Source organism: Aphelocoma coerulescens, chromosome 2 (assembly GCF_041296385.1).
Source record: "Aphelocoma coerulescens isolate FSJ_1873_10779 chromosome 2, UR_Acoe_1.0, whole genome shotgun sequence".
NCBI lineage: Eukaryota > Metazoa > Chordata > Aves > Passeriformes > Corvidae > Aphelocoma > Aphelocoma coerulescens.
This window is the reverse complement of record NC_091015.1, coordinates 93,503,922-93,524,493: the sequence shown is the minus strand read 5'-3', so window position 1 is coordinate 93,524,493 and position 20,572 is coordinate 93,503,922. Positions and strand designations below refer to the sequence as shown.

Below are 20,572 nucleotides of genomic sequence, written 5' to 3'. Positions count from 1 at the left end.
GAGACTCCTAGTGAAAAAATAACAGAAAAGAAAAGCTTCTTAATTTGGGACCTGAAAAAGTAGTAAATTAGGCAATCAATAGCACTTGTTTGGCATGATGTGAGAAGCAAAGTACATAGAGCAGCCCATTCTAAGTCATGTTTGTTACTTTCATTATATATGACCTTCTACGTGCACTGGGCTATGGACAAGAGGACATTAACTGCTACATTCCTTTTCAAAAATAAACACTTCACTAAACAAATTCAGCAGCATTAAATGAAAGGAATCACAGTAATGTGATGTAATGTTTTGTAATACCACAATGCTTTTTCAAAAAATCAGCATCAAAGTTATACCAGCAAAGAATGAGATGGAATATTGCCATATTCTTAGCAAGTTATTTTTACTTTGGGACAGTCAGTACAAATTGCTTCTTTTAAGTAGCCTTCATTTACAAACCATCTGTGTTTGAAGAACTATGGGAAAGCAAATTTGTTGGAGAATACCACCACCTTCTGGCCTGTGTGAGAAAGGCATCACCAGTTCACTTCCACCACGGAGAAAGTCAAACATCAAAAGACCAGTTTGAGTTTTCCTATCTCATTTCTTGCTTATGTCACACCCTTCTCATCCCTACTCACTTTTGAAGATCTTTCACAGGTTGTTCTTCCCACTACTTGTTTCTCATTCAGTTCTGAATGGGTCACTTCTTCCTTCAGTGCTCAGTGTCAAAAGAACACCCTGACAGTTTCTTCTGTGTTAGGGATAAGTTCCTTACAGATGTTTGCAAAGCTATTTCAGCTGCTCTCCTTCGGTTTCTCTTTTGTTAAAGTGACAAATTCTTAGGCTACTGATATTCTGAACTTACCATTACACTGTTGGAAAGCATCTCATTACCTTTTGGTGCTCCCTCACCTGTCAGTGTTGACATACTACTGTGAGGAAGGGTTTTATGCATGCAACAAATTAACACAAACAGAATGGACAGCATGACACAATGCAAATCATATTTTGGATCTGAATTTTGCATCCAGTAATCTCCAGAGATTGACAGACACCTGCAACTCACAAATTATTAACAGTAGCCTTGGAAGGAAAAAATGGCCCCATTTGGTATCTACTGGTGAAATATATGGAATGTCCATGATGTGAAAGTTTCACCTTTTTTGGATCAAAACAACAGTGAAAATCAAACTAGGTGATGCTGGGAATTCTGCTTTGCTACTCATAAATAGTAATTCTACACAGGGAATTACTAACCAAGCTAACCAGAAAATGTGTTTTACATGGCAGTTCATCAAGTATACATGATGTGATCAGAACTAAAGCTCTTGTTTTGCCTTCATCCATCTGCAAAGCAACTCACTGACCCAAATTAGGGCACACTGGGTCCAGCTGAAGTGGGTACTGGTTCTGGTTCTCAGTTCCAGAATTTCTTTTCATACATAAAAAAGGCTGCCATGGGACATAGTTCTTGTGACCTTCAGAGCATAGAGTTTCTGTAACCTGGAGGAACTCTGGAGTGTATACATGACCCCATTTAGACAGTTTACCTAAAATGGCCACCAAAGGCAAAACCACAAATAGAATATATCTGGAGCACTGACTGGGTGGCCCCACAGGGACGGCTGTGCATGTCCATTCTCCTGTGGCAGCGTTACTTTACAAAGTGAAGCAAATCCTTTTTATTAAAAATGCTCTCATTTTCTGTAAGGCATTGCTCTTTATTGAGCAGCACTCTACAGCTCTTAAATAAAATCAATAAGCCAATGCTGTTTCTACAACTACTTCAAATTTTAGTTTTATGAAACACTTGGGAAATCACATGAGCAGCTGTAAGTAAATTGCACAATTCCTTCTTATACTGTCAAAAAAAGCCCTGATTAGTAGGTATTCTGTAGGCATATTCTGTCCATTCAGACTGGCCAGTATCCTTGAATAGCCATGTGCTGCAGCTGTAAATTAGAACCAGTTAAAATACGAGGGAAAAACAACACTGACTGTCTGGCACTTATATCTGTAAAACTGTAATAAATATTGACACGAATCTTAAGAAAATATGATCCTCTTTATTACTCTTTACATGTTAATTGTTCCAAATATTGGAATGTTTCACATTCAGAAGCTCAAATTTTCTGAGGTGGAGTTATTTATAAAAAACAATTCTTCTTCCATGCACAGAATTTACACTTTGTAGTAGAGAAGTTCAGCCTGTGATCCCGTGGTATTCTCCAGTGTCAGTTGCTGAGTCCATATGTACAAGGAAAGATTTTTTTGTGTAGATAATCTGCCACTTTTCTGGTATTTTGTAGATTTTCTATCTCAAAAAATGGAATCTGGAAACAAACCAAAAATGATTGCTGGAAATACCTTTTAATAAACAACTGAGTAAGACTGATGTTTATTAAGCAGATGCAAAATTACACATCAAATATTTTTTTTTGTTTTAAAATTAAAGATTTAATCCTAAATATATTATTGATCTGTAAAGGACCTGAATAGAGATTACTGTGAAACAAAGAGTGGTATCTATTACAGGTTAAACTAAGCTAAATATTATGGAGTTGGGCATACGTAATAAGTGATGATAAGTGGAAAATAAAATCTCAAAAAACTAAAAGCAACAGCTTTCATTCAAAGTACGTTTAAAGAAAAAAATATCTTTTATTAATTCAACAGGCAAAATAAAGGTTGTACTCTGATGTGAAAATATTATTTACAATACAAAGCAGCTTCTTGTTTTTAACTCCTCTTTTTAAACTCCAAGTTCAAACCTTTTAAAAAAGTATTTGGTTAAAAATTCCAATTCTAATGAACTCTTACACATCATTTTCCTTTAAGTCAAGATTTGAATCTTAATCACTGAAGAGAAGTACTCTTCCTAGCAGCAACTATGTGGCAAAAAGCACAGACAGAGTACACTAATTAAGGAAGAAAAGGGTATTTCTATACACCCTCAAAAAGGCAAAAACTAGGCAGAGAGAACATAATATAGAAAGGACAAGAATACATCTGCTTTAGGAATTAATTCAAACTGCAGTTTTAAATATTGTAAAATAATTTTTTACTTATTTTGTTAGCCAGAGCAAAAGTAAATCTTTGTCTTTGGACTCTACCTGCACAACTTCATAACCAAGTAACTGGAGATGTCTCTGTTTAATAGCTTCTTCTCCCAAGAGATTGTGGCTATGAGCACAAAATCTATTCTGACCATCAACACACAGGGCAATTCTAAAATCAAGCATAAGTGTAGTATCAAAAAAAACCCCAACAAAACCACAACAATCAGCTATTTTAATCACCACAACTACTGCAGTTTCTAAGAAGCATGAGACAGTACCTCCCTCTTACACCTCATTGAATCAGATGTAGGATGGGAGTTACCTAGTTCAGGATTATTTAAATCACTCAATTTAAGAGTGGGAGGTGAAACCCTGAAACTTAGTGAAACTGATCTGAAAAGGTTTTTTATTTGCTCTGAACAAAAATTACCATGCAAGTTAATGAGAGTATGATATTTTTAATGCCATGATTAGTAAGCTGTTTTGAATTCTTCTAGAAGGAAAAACGTAAAAAAACTTGCCTCAGCTAGAAAACATTTTAGCAACTAAATTTATTTAACTTACTAATTTACCTGTTAAATCCATTAGAGTTCAAGTTAAGTTTAAGCTACGTCTGCATAAGCTACACCTGTACATATGGTTGGCAGCATGGATTATAACTATATTTTTAAATCTTGGTGATAAAAATCCCATCAACTTAAACCAAAGTTTGTATATCTACTGTTAAAAAGTTGCTTAAATTTTCAGTATGTTAACTATATTGTGACTTTATTTACTTTATGAAAGCTATTACTTAAAAAAAGCCATTAAAGCTCATTCTTAAGCATTTAAGCATGGGCTCTTGGAAAGAACTTGCATTAGTCTCTGAGTCTTGTGAAAGTGTCCTGGTTTCAGCTTAAACCTCAACAGAAGGTTAAGCTGGAGAAAGCCTAACCTCCTCAAAGACTTTTGCTTTGTTCACAGAAATGCAGTTGCAAATACCACACCAGCAAGGTTGCTTAACTTTGTATCCAAGGCTTCCCAAAGTAACCCCTGTTTAACATACTTTTAAACAACTATGCATTTCTCAATGAAAAAAAACGGATCTGTAGCAAATATCCTTATTATACAGGATTCCAGGCAGAAGTAGATTTGTGAACTCAAACTGATTTAAACTCTTTTAAATCTGTGCAAATACACTCATTTAGAATTTAGTTTTAATTTGAAAATTAATTACAGAATATCAAAATACATTACTATAATCCAAATAAAGATCACTTGATTCTGTCACTGAGTAAAAAGACGAACTCTGACACTGTATAGTCAGGTGGCAAAACAATGAGCAAAAAGCAGATTGTTAATTTTGTTCTTTTGCCAGCAGTTTCGGTATGAGACCTGAACTTTGTTGAAGTCAATGGCAAAACTGCAAATAGCTTAAATTTTGCCAGGTTTTCACCCTGGATGCTCCTTCTTAGTGTAAATCAACATTTTACCAGTGGTTTCTTTTATTCTCTTACCGTCTGTGTACTTCTTCAAGTTGGGCCGCAGGCAATACAAAACCTTCTTCATCTAATTTAATCTCAATATCTTGTGTAGATGAAAAAAGAAGTGACATTACAAGTCATTTCTTATAACAAACTTTCTACTGCAATTCTCATCCTCTCACAGTTGTTTTATTAAATAACGGTAATACTATCAAAATTTTTTTTTTTTTAATCACAGAGGCTGGCAAAAGTTGTATAGACTTAACACAAATGAGTGATAATTAGCAACAGTTCAGCCTTTCATAATGCTAACAAGCAAAGTAGTATTCCAAGTCCACTAAAAATTGTAATGCAGTTAAATGGCACTTTTCTGTGCTAGCTAGGGTCTCTGGAATTTTGAGGGCCTTGGGGAGAAACACACTCTCTCCCTCTTTGCTAACTTCAACATCCTCATGAAAGCTGACATGCAGACTAACTCTGGAATCATCCCCTTTTTTTATTTTTTTTAAAATCCCTCTGAGATCCATGGTGTCCAAGACTCCCTTCCTTCAACACCTTATTATCATCCACCCCTCCTGGGCACGTGCCTTTCCTCATCATTGCTTTCTGTGTTTCCTTTCCTGCTGCACACAACACTCTGTTTTGCTCACTCCTGTCTTAGAAGCCACAAACCGCCACCGACTGCATAGTCAGTAGCTCTTGCTGAGGGGAGAGGAGCCCAGCTGAGCAGGGCACAGGGCTGACCACCTTCCAGTCCTCCTTTTTTTCTACTCACCACTAAAGCAGGGAGATCAGGCAAATGGCATTGCCTCATTTTACTTTACATTACACAAATTGTTTAACGGATAAGGAGCTGATAATAAAAACACAGAATACAAGCATTAGCAGCTGTTTTCAGAGCAGACTGGCTGCGTAAATACCAATTAACCCTGCAGTCCTTTACTCTCCATTTTCCTTTCTCTGACTCTAAAAATTATTTACTTAAAGTTCCCAAATTTCAGATCTTTTACAGGATTTTGTATCTCTGCTTACTTTTTCTGTATTTGCAGAATTTAGAATGCCCACAAAAGAAATTAAAGCTTTGGTACCATACACACACATATTTGATTACTAATCTAAAGAAATTACACTTACCAACTACATAGAAATATGGTGTTGATACCTCTGATGCAAAATAGATTCTTTTTTTCAGTAAATAAAGTAATCCAGTCTTCACTCTTTTAAAGAGGTGAACATCAGGAGAACTGTGAAGTGTAGGAAAGGCCTTTACTTGATACCTTGAAAGGAGTTTCGGACCCTACGTAAGCACAGAAAACCAAATCAAAAGGGAGATAACATTTTTGTAATTACTTCACACTAACATAGCAAAATATATTCTGTGCACTTCAAAGGCAAGTCTATTGAGAGACCTACAGTCTTAGGTACGATCTGCTGGAAACTTAAAAATCACCCAACCACCAGAACATCCTCAGGAAGCTTCCATGCTATCACGTTCACGAGAAATGCACAGCTGTTTCCATTCATACAAATATATCAAGTCATTCAATCAGGTAGAAATGCCCCATATTGTCATCAAGGAAAGTTGTTTTGTCCAATTCCAATGTTTTTATAGGAAATACACTCAACTAAGTATAAACAGGGCCCTAATAACCTTATCTCCTCTTGTTAACATCACTTCTGGTTTCACGTGTACTGTACCTCATAAAATGGGCATTCCAGGGTGACAGTCAGAAAAAGCTGGGTTAGCTGGGACATAGCAGCTCTGTTCAAACCAGGTGGCTGAGCTGAAACAACAACATTCAGGTTTTCAGGTGTACCTTCAACAAAGTATCTTTACATAAACCATATGCAGAAGTTAGGAAAAGCTATTCAGCACAATGTGCAGAAAAGCTACTTAATCATTAAAATTCCCAGTAATTGTTTGAATGAACAGAAAGATCAGTATGAAATCACATAGATAGAAAAATGAGAAAATTATTTACAGAAATATCAACATAAAAATATACAGTAGCAAGATCTTAGTTAAAACTGTCATATTCTTTCACCAAATAAATGAGGATCCAAAAGATGCAGGACATTCTACAGAGAAAAATAAATTTGAGTTGAGGTCTTAGATAAATATTTCCTTCTTATAACTTCATTTTCCCCAGGTTATAATCCCAGGATCTCACTGTTTCACCTTTTTTTTTTTTTTTTTTAATCTGCAAGTAGTGGATAATACCACATAATTTCTGGACATTTGACTGCTTGATAAAAATCAACTCCTTAAGGTATTTCATGTTGAAAAATTAAGTGACCAAAGTTTCTAATCACTTTGAAAACTTTACCTTAATTAATAGAGCAATCCTAGCTGAAATCTTATTAAGGCAGTCATCTTTCTCGCATAGCATGTATCTCTCTACAATGACCCTAAAATTCTTTACTATCAAATAGGAAATAACTCAAAATGATGTGTTGTTCATAACAGATTTGTGTCCAATGGCATTGAAATGTGCAATAATTAGAGCCAATAACAGACTATCACATGGGGGATGTTCTAGCATCCTGTATAAGAAAAAGGACAAATATGGGGAACACCAGGTCACTGTTTTTTAGAAAACCAGAAGGATTAACTGAAATAATTCCTTTAAGGGAATTCAAGTCTTTGTTTTAAAACTGTACAGTGCAATTTGCAAACTCATCTAAATGACAGAACATGAAAGACAATGGCAATTGTGACAAGGAAGCAACAGCCTGTGGCCTCCTGATCACTATTTTCCAGTCACTTGGATCAGGTCACTGTTGATTTGACAAATGAAAGTGATAAAAAATGGGTGCTTGACAAGAAACAAACTACATAATAGAAAGAAATGTGGAACATCCCAGGAGAAACTCTGCTCCTTACCTTGAAGCTTTTGCAGAAAATAGGGACTAAATACCTTTGGCAGAAAATTTATTGGATAACGTTGAATAAGGACACACGAGTGTAGCAGGTGCAGCAAGGTGTGAGGCTGAAAGTGCCTCAGGCGGGCATGCAGCACAGTTTCAAGCTTCCTGAACAAGGAAGGAGCACTTGGAGGCAGATAGTTAAGAGTCCCAAAGGGTGTAATACATGCAGCAATCTGGTCAGTGGTAAGTCTGTCAGCATTGGAAATGAAATCTTCTGCCACTGCATCAAAGATGGGCTTTGAAAGAATCTTCTTTCTGCAGCAATACTGCATGACCTTGCTGACTGTTTGAGGATGCATGGTGAGGATGGACTTGGGGATGTGCCTTTCCAGTGCCTCTGTAAAAACTTGCACGTTTTGCCCAAAGTACAGGAAGGCTTCCAGTACATTTACCAGTTCATGATCTGTGAAATAGGGAACATGCTTCACTGAATGTTTACACAGTGCTGTGACTAAGGGAACTGCCTGAGTCTGACTAAGAACCACCAGTGAATTCAGTATTACACTTGCAAAGTTTGGGCTTAGCTGGGAAACCGTGCGTAAAGTGACACTGTTCAGTCTGCTTAGCAAGTTTTGGCATTGTTTCCCTTCCCTGACAGTCACCTGCAGTATCTTATAAACCATCACTATTTCCTCAGGACTCCATCTCTCAATGTCTTTTTCTTGCATGTGGTTCACAATTTGTTCCAGCATTGCACAACTTGGGCCTTCCAACTCAAGCAAACTCTCTCCAAGAGCACAGAGATTTTCAGCAGTCAGCTGTCCCTTACCAAGCCTCTCCTCACTCTCTGAAAGCAGGCTTGCCATCAGCGTGCTCTGTGGATCTATACGAAGCTTTATCAAAGCCTGCAATGCATTCAGCAGTCCAGTGTTTGACAGTTTTGAGGATTCAAATTCAAACTGGAAGCATAATGCCCTGAAAACTTCATTCTCTAACAGTCCAGGGTTTTTAAGACCATTGTCATCCATCTCAACTTCAGAAATCCTCTGCAGGGCTCCTGAGGCCATAGTATCAGACATGACCTCTAGAGAGCTAAGAAAGTAAAAAATCTCTTTTGATGTACAAAGGTTGTTCAACTTCTTGAAAAATAATTGTTCATCCATCCACACATTATTTGATTCAGTACAGTTCCTGATATCTCCACGAAGATGCACAGTTTCATTAACAGAAAGTGGCTGCATCTGTAGTTGTAAGTGTTTTTCCCTACAAAACATATACTGAGATTTATCTTTCAGACACAGCATCCTCATGGCCACGGAGCTACACTTTTGGGGTTTTTGCTGGCCACTGATGAAGCTCAATCTTTTGCTTAGGGTCATCAAAGCGGACCTACTTGCTGGTGTGCTGGATGAATACAACTGGAAACTTTTTCGGCTAATCAAAGCCATATTGAATCAAGTGAGTTCTAAAATGATACCTAGGGGAAGAAAAATAGATATGTAGTCTGTAAAACAGCACCACGGTCCCTAAAATGCAGAAAAAAAACCCCAATACTTTTGGTGGCTGGAAAGACGGGTACGATCCCTCTCCCACGGCCACGAGCAGAAGGCAATGCCAAGAGGGAGCAGCGAGCCCTGTGTGAGAGGCTGCCGCGCGCCTCTGGCCCGTGTTCCCACAAGGACACTTTGGCAGAAGAACAGCAGACTGACACGGTCGTTTCCTCGGGCAGGAGCTGCGCGACGGCGCTTTGCCTCCCACCGCCGAGGCCGGGGCGGCACCGGCGGGGCCCCTCCATCCCCCTCCGCCCCAGCAGCTACTGCAGCTACTGCTGCTACTGCTGCAGCCGCTGCCGCGGGCCGGGCCCGCGCTGCTCCGCCCCGGGGGGCAGCCGGCGGTGCCGGGGCAGCCGCGACGAGCTCACCTCGGCAGTCATGACGGGCAGCGCGGCGCCTGCCGGGCCCTTCCGGCGCCTCCGCTCGGCGCGCCCGGCTCCGCCCCGGCCCCGCCTCCTCCCCGCCGCTGCCGCTGCCGCTGCGTGCGGCCCGGCCTGGCTCGGCCCGGCTCGGCTCGGCGCTGCCCGGGCGGTCGCGGAGCGGGGGCTGGCGCTTTGCTTCGGAAGTGGGATTCCTGCCTGTGTGCACCGCGTCATCCAGCGTAAGTACTCCTGTTCCCCGCTCTGGAGGCCACCGGGGCCGGGCGGAGAAGGTGCGCGGGGCGGAGGGGTTTATGTTTCGCTTTTATATTTGTCTTGGCCCTAGAGTGAAAATGGTTCTGAGCAAGTCGCAGGCTGTTGGAAAAGTGTCTTGGGAATGACTTCATGGCTCAAGGCACGGTCCCACAACCCGGATTAAAGCCACAGAGGAGTGCCTGAAGCTCTTCTGGTTGATGACAGAAAGACATTGTTTTTCTAAGTTTCAGAGAGATGAAACTCCTCCATGTGGGCAGTGCAAGTTGAATCAGGATCGTAGGAGTTTATCCATCTACTGATGACATAACTAACAGTTTGCGCACTGAAGTTTCTTTGTTTTTTTTATCCGGTCCGTGGCCGCGCCGGTCCCATTTGCCAGGGCAGGTCCATGAGGTGCGGGAGGCTGGCCTTGCCGTACAGCTGCGGCACTGCTGGGGCAGCACGTGCGGTTCAGCGGCTCCCGCAGCCTGTTGCCTTAGGGGGCTGGTGGACTCCCTGCTAATATTCTGTGGACTGCTAGGTTTCTGACTTTTCCAAGTATTGGGTCAGATGAGCTATAATTTGGAATGCCATCCTTAGCTTCATATTAAGACCTGGTTTGATCCAGCAAATCACACGTTGTTTTCACAGCTTAAACGTTGTTTTTTGATGTGCAATCTACCAGCACAGCAACATGTTAAAGGCTGCTGGTGAGGTAGTACTATTAAAGTTACAGAGATTCTTTAGAAAGCTCGATAGTTCAAGAATTACCTTTTTTCTCCCTATTTATTCCAGTCGAACTTGTATCACAAGTGGAAGTGGCATAGCATCTTTAAAGAGTGTATAGAGCAGCAAAGCAAGAGCAGTGTGGACAGCATGCTCTTCTGAGAGCAAGCGTGTTCCTGAGTTGTGGTTGTTCATCTGCAGGTAGGCATGACTGATTTTTATCTCTTTGAGCAGGCACCACTTAGCAGTCTGTGCACAAAGATTTTACGGTTGATGACAGAGAAGACATGTTCACAGGGTGAAACTCTTCAACTTGTGCAGTTTAGATCAAATCATGATCGAAGGAGTTTATTGGTCTATTGTTGACATAAGTGTTAAGGAATTAAATAAAGTACTGTTTAATCAGTTAATTGAATTATATATTTAAGATCAATAGCAACAATGCAACAGATATGATACTAGGCACCTAGAAAATGTTAATAAATGCCTACAAATATTTAAACAGCTTTCTGTATCTAATTCCAAGGAATTGTCTAATTGTGCTCTCTCCCGCTGCCTCAAGGATGCATTCACACTGTTGCATACACACACAGTACCATGTCTCAGGAGGTCTGCATGTGCATCTCCAGTATTATCTGCTCTTCTGGCTGTGCTGGTGCTCTTGTTTCCACATGCCGTCTGTGGGAGGTGTGATTGTTTTGATTTTCGTGTCTCTGTGCAATCTACTAGTCCACTCACCAGGGAAAAAAAGCCTTTCCTCAAGTTCACATATATGCACTGAAAATATGTGTGGCTGCTTTTTGCATCCTTTAGTGTTGCTGGAGTAGAAAGCTCACAATGTCTTATGGGAATCCTGGCTGCTCTGCCTGACCTAGGCAGAGGACATGGCACTGTTAGGGCAACATCTGACCATGTCAGACCACATCCTGACTGCTGTTCCTTCTCTTGCCCTCTCCATTCCCCCTGCAATTGCAAATCTTTGTGCTTCTGAAGCACTAACAGCTTCCCAAGCTGACTCTTGTTCTAACAGACTCGTGTTGGTAATGCTTGGGCTGTAATGTTGGCAGCTTACTTCTCAGCTTTTCTTGTACAGAAGGCTTCTGTGCTATGGTGTCGGAAACTGATTATCTTCCTGCTTTTTTGAGGTATGAGAAAGAGTGTAGTAATGAAACACCACTTCATCTTTATTAGTTTTATCCATTTGTAGTCGGGTGATGCCACCTGCTGACAAGAGAGTCAGGTGAAAACACAGCACATGACCAGGATGAATCTGTATTACTACAGGGACCTGAGGGTATTTAAACTGTATTTACACTATTTTATATGAATCATCATAATTAGTGCATTTCTTTGTATTTCTTCTGGAAAAGGAAGGTGAAAAATCATTTTGTGGATTGTTTTGTTGTATGCACCTTCTGTGCACACATGCTCATGAAACCAGTTACGTAAATTAATTTATTTAAAGGTGACTGTTAAGGTCATTACTAATAATTTTAGATAGTATATATAATTAATTCTAAATGAAAGCTAAAATGGAAAACACAGTAGAAGAAAATACAATGAAAACCTCAAAATTTTCTAGTAATTACATTTTTCATGAAATTCACATATGATACAGGCACTTTTAAGAACCTGTCACTTAGTTTTGCTACTCTTGATGTATAATTACACTTTCAAAAAATTCCTGTAAGAGAAACCTTCTTCAGTACTGTGAGGAGAAATATCCTGCCATATCAATGGAGTACAATATTCTTATACAATTGAACTATGTTTGTTTTCCCTTGAGAGAGAAAAGAGAGGTACCTCAAATAATGTAGCCACAGGTTTCCATAGCTCAGTGTGTCTGGCCAGGACACTGAATGCTTTCCATAGTTGAAACTATGTGAAAGCAGTAGGTGAAGTACAGCAAACTGGGCCCAGGCACATGAGAGGTACCTCAAGATGGGAACTGAAAATTTCTCAGTACTAATTCTAGGTATTTGAGTTCTACTGCACCTCCTTAGCAATGATAAAATACTGACAGAAAATTAATTTGCAATACTTGCGCTGAAGACATTCTGCTTCTCTCACTTATTTGCTGCTGCCTGAAGTTACATTTGTTGTGTTCTCTGTGTCAAAATAATGGAAGAAAACGTCTCACATTCAAATTTTCATGGGACAGGTGAATGGATAAGGATATGCATCTCATTCATCCTGCCTCTTGTGAGAGACTTGGTGACACCACAGCACATTTCTCTAAGATCTTTTCTTTCTTTTAGGAGAAAAAAAACCCCAGAGAGTCAGTTCTTTAGTTCACAGCATCACAGAATAGTCTGAGCTGGAAGGGACCCAGAAGGATCATAGAGTCCAACTCCTCCAAAGTGAATGGCCGATACAGGGATCAAAGCCAACACGTTGGTTATTAGTACTTAGTTCTGACCAACTGAGCTAACCTCAGGGTCAAGTTGCACTTGGGTAAGAAGCTCACTTTTGAAATATGAAACTAAAGTCAGCGATTGTGCTCCAAAATACATGGGGGACAATAAAGTGTAAAGTCACTCAAGCAAAAATTACTGATTTCAAAATAGAAGACACTGAGAATTTTAGTTTTTTTCCTCAGGCTTTGTAGTTTCACTTCACCAGGTCTATGTTTTGTTTTGTTTTCAAAGACAGCTCAGAAAAGTGAACAAAGCAGTCACTAACTGGAAATAGAAAATATATAAAAATACAATAAAAATAGTATATATTTTCATAAAAAGAGTTTTCATATTTTATTGTTCACAAACTAGATTCTTGATATCGGAGATATTGCAACATTACTGCAGCATCGAGGCAGTACAGCACATAGGACCAATACCATGTGTCCCTCACAGCCTGATCTACAAAGTTTGGTTGTGAGAAATGCCTTTACTTCAGAGTAGATGCCTCATTTCCAAGTTAAACACCAATGCTTCTGTCTTTAACTGTCTCTTTTTAATCTCACAAGCAAAGTAAAATCTTGCTGTTCTGCTTACAAGAAATTCACTTTTTAAATTCTTTCTTCCCCTGCAGTGTCTCTAAAAAAAAAAGCCTCAAATGTGCTGTGAGTCAAAAAGGAGGTTTTTGCTCCTCTATGCGACACAAAAGGGGCAGGCAAAAGCCATAGCTGAGGAAATATGGCAGCAAGCAGGTGCCCATGGACTTGAAGCTGATCTGCACTGTATAAGTGAAATGGATAAGGTGAGATACTCCATACTGTTTTGAAAAATACTTATTGAAGAACTGCATTCTTCTTTGCATGCTTGAGTGGTGGCTCTTGATAATCATGAGGGCTAGCAGAGGCACCCACCCAAGGTACACCACCTAGTGTCAAATTTTTGTTCCTTGTGAATCAGTAATTTCCACCAGTACTTAACAGTCGCTTAATAGCCTTCTGCCAAAGATACATCTTGTGATTTTTCTTATTAGAACTGTAATTAATATATCTTTATCTCTCTTCTCACAATGATTCAGTGACTTCTTGAAAACTTTTTATGTATGCAGTAGTGAAGGAATTTTGTATTTACAGGACAAGTCTGCTGTTACTAGAAATGATGGGGTTTTTTTCTTCTTTATTTGGTTGTTTTGGGTTGGGATTTTTTTGTTCTGTTTCTTTTGTTGCATTGATGTTCTGTGTTCTGTTAACTGTGGACTCCAGCATGGCTCAGAGCTTTTGCAGGTCTTGTTATGTTGCTTAGCATGTGCACTCATTTCAGTTCCCACTCAAGTTACGTTCTAGAACAAAATAAAAAGCTTGGCTGGAACAAGGAAGCGGCTTTTTATTACTTGCTGTTATCCAAGAGTAAGAATGGGAAAACCTAGTTATGTAACTAAAAGCAATATGGACTGTAATTTCCTTCACAAGGTACTCAACTGTATGTCCTCAAACAAAAACATACTAAAAAAACCCAATCAAAACTTGATATCCTGGTATTTCATATAAGGAGAAAATAGCATCTAAAAGTTTTTTTATGCACTTGAAAATGTGAAACATTTTGTATGAATGTGCAGTGAGTATGTAGCTGACTGTTACAAAGAGACTTTTATGCAGCCATCAGGGAATGTGAAGATTCTCCTTATATTCTTCTCTTTAATTTCTTCTGCATTTGACAGGTTTGGAGATTAGTTTCAGGAAGGTGGTAGTCAGAATATTTCTAGCTCTATTATTGGCCTGCCGCTTAAATGAATGTATTTTGCCAAATTTGGCAAGACAATTCAGAGCTGCAAATTAATGATGGATTGAGAATCTGAGAATTGGGCACTGAGGAAAAAAGTAATTTCTGCAGCTTTGTAAGTTTTATCACATAAGCTGTTTTTTCCCTACTTGTCAGTTAGAAAGTCTGTCTTTATGTAGCTATTGGGTATTTTGAGACCTTGTCATCACTTAAAGGGATTGCTGTGAAGGTCTATGGATTGAATAGGTGGTTACAGAGTCAATAATAGTAATGTGATCCTCCTGCCATTCAAAAGTGAATGGTCAAATACTGCTCAGGTCTCAGGAACACTGACTGTTTCCAAGTAGTGCCTCTCACAGTTTCAGGGGTGAGATAAGGTCATAAATCCATGGCTGGTTACAGTGATTACGTTTTATGAAGACTGAAATGAAGTGGAAGTGAGATAGGAGCAGTTACAAATGGGAGGCTAAATGGAGATCATCTTGGGTCACAGTGCATTGTGCCGGTTTGGCCAAATTTAGAGATATATCCTCTGAGAGTAGGCAGGTCACCACCCCTCCCCCACCATGATCGAGAAAAAGTAAATTTTCTTCAAAGAAAAGTGAAAGAGGTAAAAACTATTTATTTACCAAACACACAGGAAAAGGAAAATAATGCTAAATAGTAAAATCTCTCGCTGTGGAGAAAAAACCTGGGAAGGTGTTCGAGTCCTCCCTTTGGTCTCCTCGGAGCTGGGGCTTGGCCCAGGGCCAGGCCCTCTGTGCTTGGTGGAAAGTTCTCCCGATGTGCTCTGAGGTTGAAGCAGTCCAGTAGAAAAGGGAGAAAATCCGGAATTCCAGGGAAGAGAAAAAAAATTCAACTGTCAGTCTCTCTTCGGAGAAAAAGAAGCTGAACAACTGGCCAGAAACTGACCCAGGGAGCAGCAAGCCGGGTGCTTCCTCACTCCTTTGCTGCAGCTGGGAAAAGAAAGTTGCTATCTCTGTGTGACCTTGAACAAGCTGCAAACTGCTTTGAAAAAGTTTTGGTCAATTTTTCCTTCCCCCTCTCAGGCTCAGTTTCCAGGCATAGAAAGGCACATAGTTAATTTCTGGGCATAGGGCAGCAATATGGGATACACATCATAAAGTCACCCCAAGACATGCATGTAGTCAGCCTTGGATGAGTTATCTGAATAAGTACATTTGTCATGATATGATATGTATTATTCTTGATAAGATGAACCTGGCTGGCTGATCCCATCCTCTCAGTAACCAGGCACAGCTTGAGCAGGCTGCTCACTGCTCTTGTGTGGCATTGCTGTCCTCAGCTGAGGAGAACATTTGAAGGAAAGAGAAAGAATGAGACAAACATGAAACACAAAGGATATAGGAAGAGGTGGAAGATAGAGAGAAAAACTGTGTAGCTGTGTGTTCCGGTTTGGCCAAATTTAGAAATATATTCTCTGAGAGAAGGCACAACTACCCCTTCCCCCCCCCCCAGGTTCGGGAAAAAAATAAATTTTCCTCGAAGGAAAGTGAAGAAGATAAAACTATTTATTTACCAAACACACGGGAAAAGGAAAATAAGGCTAAATAATAAAATGTCTCACTGTGGAGGAAAAAAACCTGGGAAAGTGTTAAGAGTCCTCCCTTTGGTCTCCTCGGCGCTGGGGCTTGGGCCAGGGCCAGGCGCTCTGTGCCCGGTGGAAAGTCCTCCCGATGTGCTCTGAGGTTGAAAAAAACAGTCCAGTATAAAAGGGAGAAAATCCGGAATTCCAGAGAAGGAAAAGCAAAGTCCAACTCTCAGTCTCTCTCTCCGGAGAACAAGAAGCTGAAACAACTGGCCAAAAGCTGACTGGAAAGCAGCAAGCCGGGTGCTTCCTCGCTCTCCTCCCGCAGCTGAAAAAAACCCTGCTATCTCTGTGTGACCTTGAACAAGCTGCAAACTGCCCTGAAAAAGTTTTGCTCAGTTTTTTCCTTCCCCCTCTCAGGCTCAGTTTAGAGGCATAGAAAGGCACAAAAATTAATTTTGGGCATAGGCAGCGATATGGGATACACATCATAACGTCACCCCAAGACACTGTGTTAGGTTTTTGCTGGTCTAGTGATGTAGCAGACCTCGCAGTAATTGACACAAATTATTGCAGAACCTGTGTCACCTAATATTTGGTTTCCAAAAGGCGTCTAAGTTTGCAGACAAGAATCTGCAGTGGAGTAAGCAAGAATTTAGTGAGCCAATCATGCCTCTGTTCTAATACACCACTTCATACTTTCTGAGCTTGTATCTTTTTTGGTTTTTTAACGGAGCTCATTTTATTGTATATTCTCATGTGATACCAGTAGACCCTTACTTTCTTTACTTGAAGAATTTGCTTTTGTTTGTAAGTGCAGTAGTTACCTGTGGCAATGCACTGCAGGAGCTGTGGGTCTGTACTTATCAAATCAGCTGTGGAAGTTTTGAAAATCTGAGTCCCTATTGCAACAGGACCCTTAAGACTGATAGTTCAGTTTTGAAAGTCTCAGGATTTTGTGAGTATTTGAAGTTTGCCTGAACTTGTGAAAGACAAAAGCTCTGTTTGGATTGTTCCTGAAATACAACCCAATGAAGTCTGGCAAAGTACCCAGGGAATATCCTTGCATGCTTACTCTGTTTGCTTGTGCTTCTCTAGGCCTCTTCTGTAGGCCACTGCCAGAGGCAGGACATGCAGTAATTTAAGTTTACCATGCAACTGCTTTTAGGTTCTTCAGGAAAGATTTGGAAACAATGCCAACAGTAAAACACCTTTATTGTCTATTTCTTTGTATTCCTAGCCTTTTTGGGTTGTAGGTGTCAAGTAATTTTTTACATGGCTTGACAAGGGGATAAAGTTTGAGTGATTTATTGAGGGTGGTGTTTAGAACATAACTTCTCAAAATCTGGAGTTTTGAATTGCAATCTTGAAACGGCTCTAAGTGAAACGCAGCACCTCCTGCAATCTTTATTTTCTTATAACCCTTTTATTTTTGTTAAACTTGGAATGCTGGGAGATGATTTAAACTGCAGCCTACAGGGAGCAGTAGAAGGAGCTTAGGTTGCTTATTATGGCAAAGGGGAGGCTAAGGAGTGATCTAATAGCAGCCTATGTGAACCAAACTGGACAGCAGGAGGCCAGATCCATTGGGTGTTGCCTGAGAAATTCAGATTTGACACTAGTGAAGAAGTTCTGCATGGAATAAGCTTCCCAGAAAAGGGGAACCTCTACCCTTAGAAGTTTTCAAAATTCAGCCAGTTACAGCTGACTGAGCGCAGTGCTGGCAGTTAGTCCCACGTGGGGTATGGTGTGGGACTAGGTGGCTTCCAGAGGTCACTCCCAACCAAGGGCGTGGTGGAGCTGTGTTCCACAGAGGTCACTACCCACAGGCCATACGGGTGCTGCGAGAGCGATTTGTGTGGGTGCCCTGAGCGACAGCACGCTGGCACAGTGCTGCAGCCTGCTACAGATGGGGTCGTCACAGACTCTGAGGGCTTTTAACTTCAGAAGTAATAAATGGTTGCATGAGATCTGAATTTGTGGAAGTGACACATGGTCCCTATTACAGGCAGTTCTTGTCAACCTGGTATAATGGGAGTAGCCCCCATGAAATTCTGGGAAATATGGGAGACCGGTATTAGCAAAGGAGAGAGAAGTGAATTGGGGGCAGGGTGAATGGGCTAAAATTAATCAGACTGTCGAGCTCAGTGTCTGATTATGACTCTTCAGAGCTACCTTAGTTCCCCCAAAAGCACTGGGAATTTTTTTTTATATGATAATCTCAAAGGTCTTTTCCAACCTAGTTAATTCTGTGATACTGTGATTCTGTAACATGGAAGTTATCAGACAGGACCAAATGATACTTAATGGAACTTAGAAATGATCCCTACAGTTTGTATGGACATACACACCACTTAACTGTGTGAAATCATGAGGATTATAGCTATATATGTGATTGTGATCATATATACAAGAATACCTTTTCCACTTGACAAATAAAATACTGTAGGAACTGTGTATTTAAGCTGTCTGAGTGCAGTTGTGAAGTATTCTTCATGTGTGTACTAGCCTGCTCAAAATGCTGCCCTTTGACATTTTTATATGGGATCGTAGGATATTTCAGGTTGGCAGGGGCTTCATGTCGTTGTCTTGCAGCAAAGTCAGTTGAGGTCAGAGCAGGTTCCTCAGGGCTTTATCCAGTCTGGTCTTGTAAACTCCAAATAAGATCATAAGTTGCATCCCCAAAATGACTTGTATTTATTTGAAAGACTTCCTGTGGCTTAATATAGGTAAGATGAGATTAAGTGGTTTTCTGCGTACCCTTGGGAAGAGGAAAGGTGGCAGATAGAGTATCTAAGGCCACAAATAGGTATCAAATGGCACCTTTTAACTTAACGTGTTCTATTGCTTGTAGTATAACCTGGAAACAGAAAAGGATCCTGTAGTTATTGTTATTTCCACTACTGGGACTGGAGACCCACCAGACACTGCCCGCAAGTTTGTAAAGAAAATTCAAGACAAGACCTTGCCTCCTGACCATTTTGCACATCTCCAGTATGGATTGCTAGGTGACTTGGTATTTTCTATATTATTGCAGAACTTGTCTGTAAGTGAATAATTTTTGTAATTTTTACTTCTGAATAGGTGTTTCGGGGTTTTTTAAGTGCTTATAAAACATTTATTTTTATAAACAGCAGTTTTATGTAATGTCCTCTATGAGCAATAAAGGAAAAACATCACAGAAATTTTCTGAATGTAAGCTATCAATGTAATTTTTTATAGTTTAATTTTCTTTGCATAAAGACCGTATGATATGTCTATAGCTGTGTGAAGTTTAAATTTCATGTCAAGTCTCTATTGAGATTAGTAAACTAGATTAGTTTACTTGACTGTGTGAGTCACTGGGCATTTTTTGCTACAGAGGGAAAGGCAGTGTAAAATGTTCTTAAAAGTAAAAACCTTAAATCTTCTCATCCCTTTAAAACTTGCTGTAATATTTTAGTTTTGAATGTTGTACTCATTAAGAGAAGGAATGTACCTTCAGCTTAAAGATGGATAAGCAAAATACAGATTTGGCAAAATGCACGGTGTAGCTTGAGCTGATGGTAAGGTTAGTTTGTTGAGTTTTGAAATTGCATTTATAAAAAAACTCCAGAAATGTCTATTTAAACCTAGTTTATTTTTACCTGACCAGTGGAAGTTGATAGATGGGAGTGTGGAAACTCCTAAGTTTCTAATAAGGAAGGGACCCATTAGAAGGAAATTTATATTGGATCTAAAATGTGGAAGTGTGAATTATATGCATCCTAATCATGTAGCATTTTAAGAAGCCATTATGCTATTGCCTAGTTACACATTCCAGTTTGTGAAATGGTCAAGTTTTTCATAGCTGACTGCATGCATATGTGTATGTATAAAGATAAGGATTGTATTAACACTGATTTTTATTGTAGCAGAAATTATTGTGGTATCTCAATTACAGTGTAATTCAAGTTTAACAAGTTATTAGTCTTAAAATACTTTCATGGTATTCATCTCAACTGGTGCAATGAAATGTTTGCTCCAAGTACTGTACTTAAGAGAAAGCAGAAGTCCTCTTAAAAGGAAAAAAAAAAAAAAGGTTGCTATAAGGAGAGAGGAATGGTCCATTATTAGGTGGCATCGTGGTGTAACCCCAGCCAACAACCAAGCCCCACCCAGCTGCTCTCTCACTCCCCCAGCCCCTCCCTGGTGGGATGGAGGAGAGAATAGGAAGGGTAAAAGTGATTAAAAATCATGGATGGAGATAATGACAGCTTAACAGGGAAGGCAAAAACCATGAACACAAGTAAAGCAAAGCAAGGAATTCATTCACCCTTCCTCATGGGCAGGCAGGTGTTTCAGCCATCTGCAGCAAAGCAGAGCTCCATCACACATAGCAGTGATTTGGGAAAATAAGTGCCATCACTCCATATGTCCTCCTCTTCCCTCTTCTTTCTCCAGCTTTTTGTACTGAGCATGATGCCATATGGCATGGGCTGTCCCTTTGGTCATTCTCTTGGGGTCATCTCTCCCAGCTGTGTCCACTTTGTGCACCCCCACCCTCCTCGCTGGTGTGGTGAGGTGAGGTGAGGTGAGGTGAGGAGAGTCGAAAAGGCCTTGGC

At 40.1% G+C, this 20,572-nt stretch overlaps 2 protein-coding genes across 9 annotated transcripts in view; one reads left to right on the top strand and one right to left on the bottom strand.

Annotated features, from left to right (window-relative positions):
* Positions 1–15: 15 nt before the first annotated feature.
* On the bottom strand, positions 16–9,361 carry FASTKD3 (FAST kinase domains 3). 4 transcript variants are annotated; one of them, XM_069004069.1, is made up of 7 exons: positions 9,297–9,361; positions 7,392–8,852; positions 6,206–6,291; positions 5,642–5,804; positions 4,541–4,610; positions 3,099–3,213; positions 19–2,318 (listed from the first exon to the last, which is right to left on the bottom strand). In XM_069004069.1, the coding sequence occupies exons 2-7, from the start codon at positions 8,821–8,823 to the stop codon at positions 2,220–2,222; spliced, it is 1,965 nt and encodes a 654-aa protein (XP_068860170.1). In that variant the 5' UTR covers positions 8,824–8,852; positions 9,297–9,361; the 3' UTR covers positions 19–2,219. The 4 variants fall into 4 exon arrangements, with proteins under 4 accessions (XP_068860174.1, XP_068860170.1, XP_068860173.1 ...); XM_069004072.1 differs by lacking the exon at positions 9,297–9,361 and adding an exon at positions 9,085–9,209; XM_069004070.1 differs by lacking the exon at positions 9,297–9,361 and adding an exon at positions 8,930–9,053.
* A 77-nt stretch (positions 9,362–9,438) lies between these two features.
* Positions 9,439–20,572, top strand: part of MTRR (5-methyltetrahydrofolate-homocysteine methyltransferase reductase) — a 31,732-nt gene continuing 20,598 nt past the window's right edge. For 2 of the 5 annotated variants that reach the window (XM_069004064.1, XM_069004068.1), the window contains exons 1-4: positions 9,439–9,529; positions 10,338–10,469; positions 13,299–13,466; positions 18,844–18,997. In XM_069004064.1, the coding sequence (XP_068860165.1) occupies positions 13,323–13,466; positions 18,844–18,997 (298 nt within the window). In that variant the 5' untranslated portion in view covers positions 9,439–9,529; positions 10,338–10,469; positions 13,299–13,322. Of the gene's footprint in view, positions 9,530–10,337; positions 10,470–13,298; positions 13,467–18,843; positions 19,036–20,572 lie in introns of those variants that run through there. The other 3 variants (XM_069004065.1, XM_069004067.1, XM_069004066.1) reach the window with 3 other exon arrangements.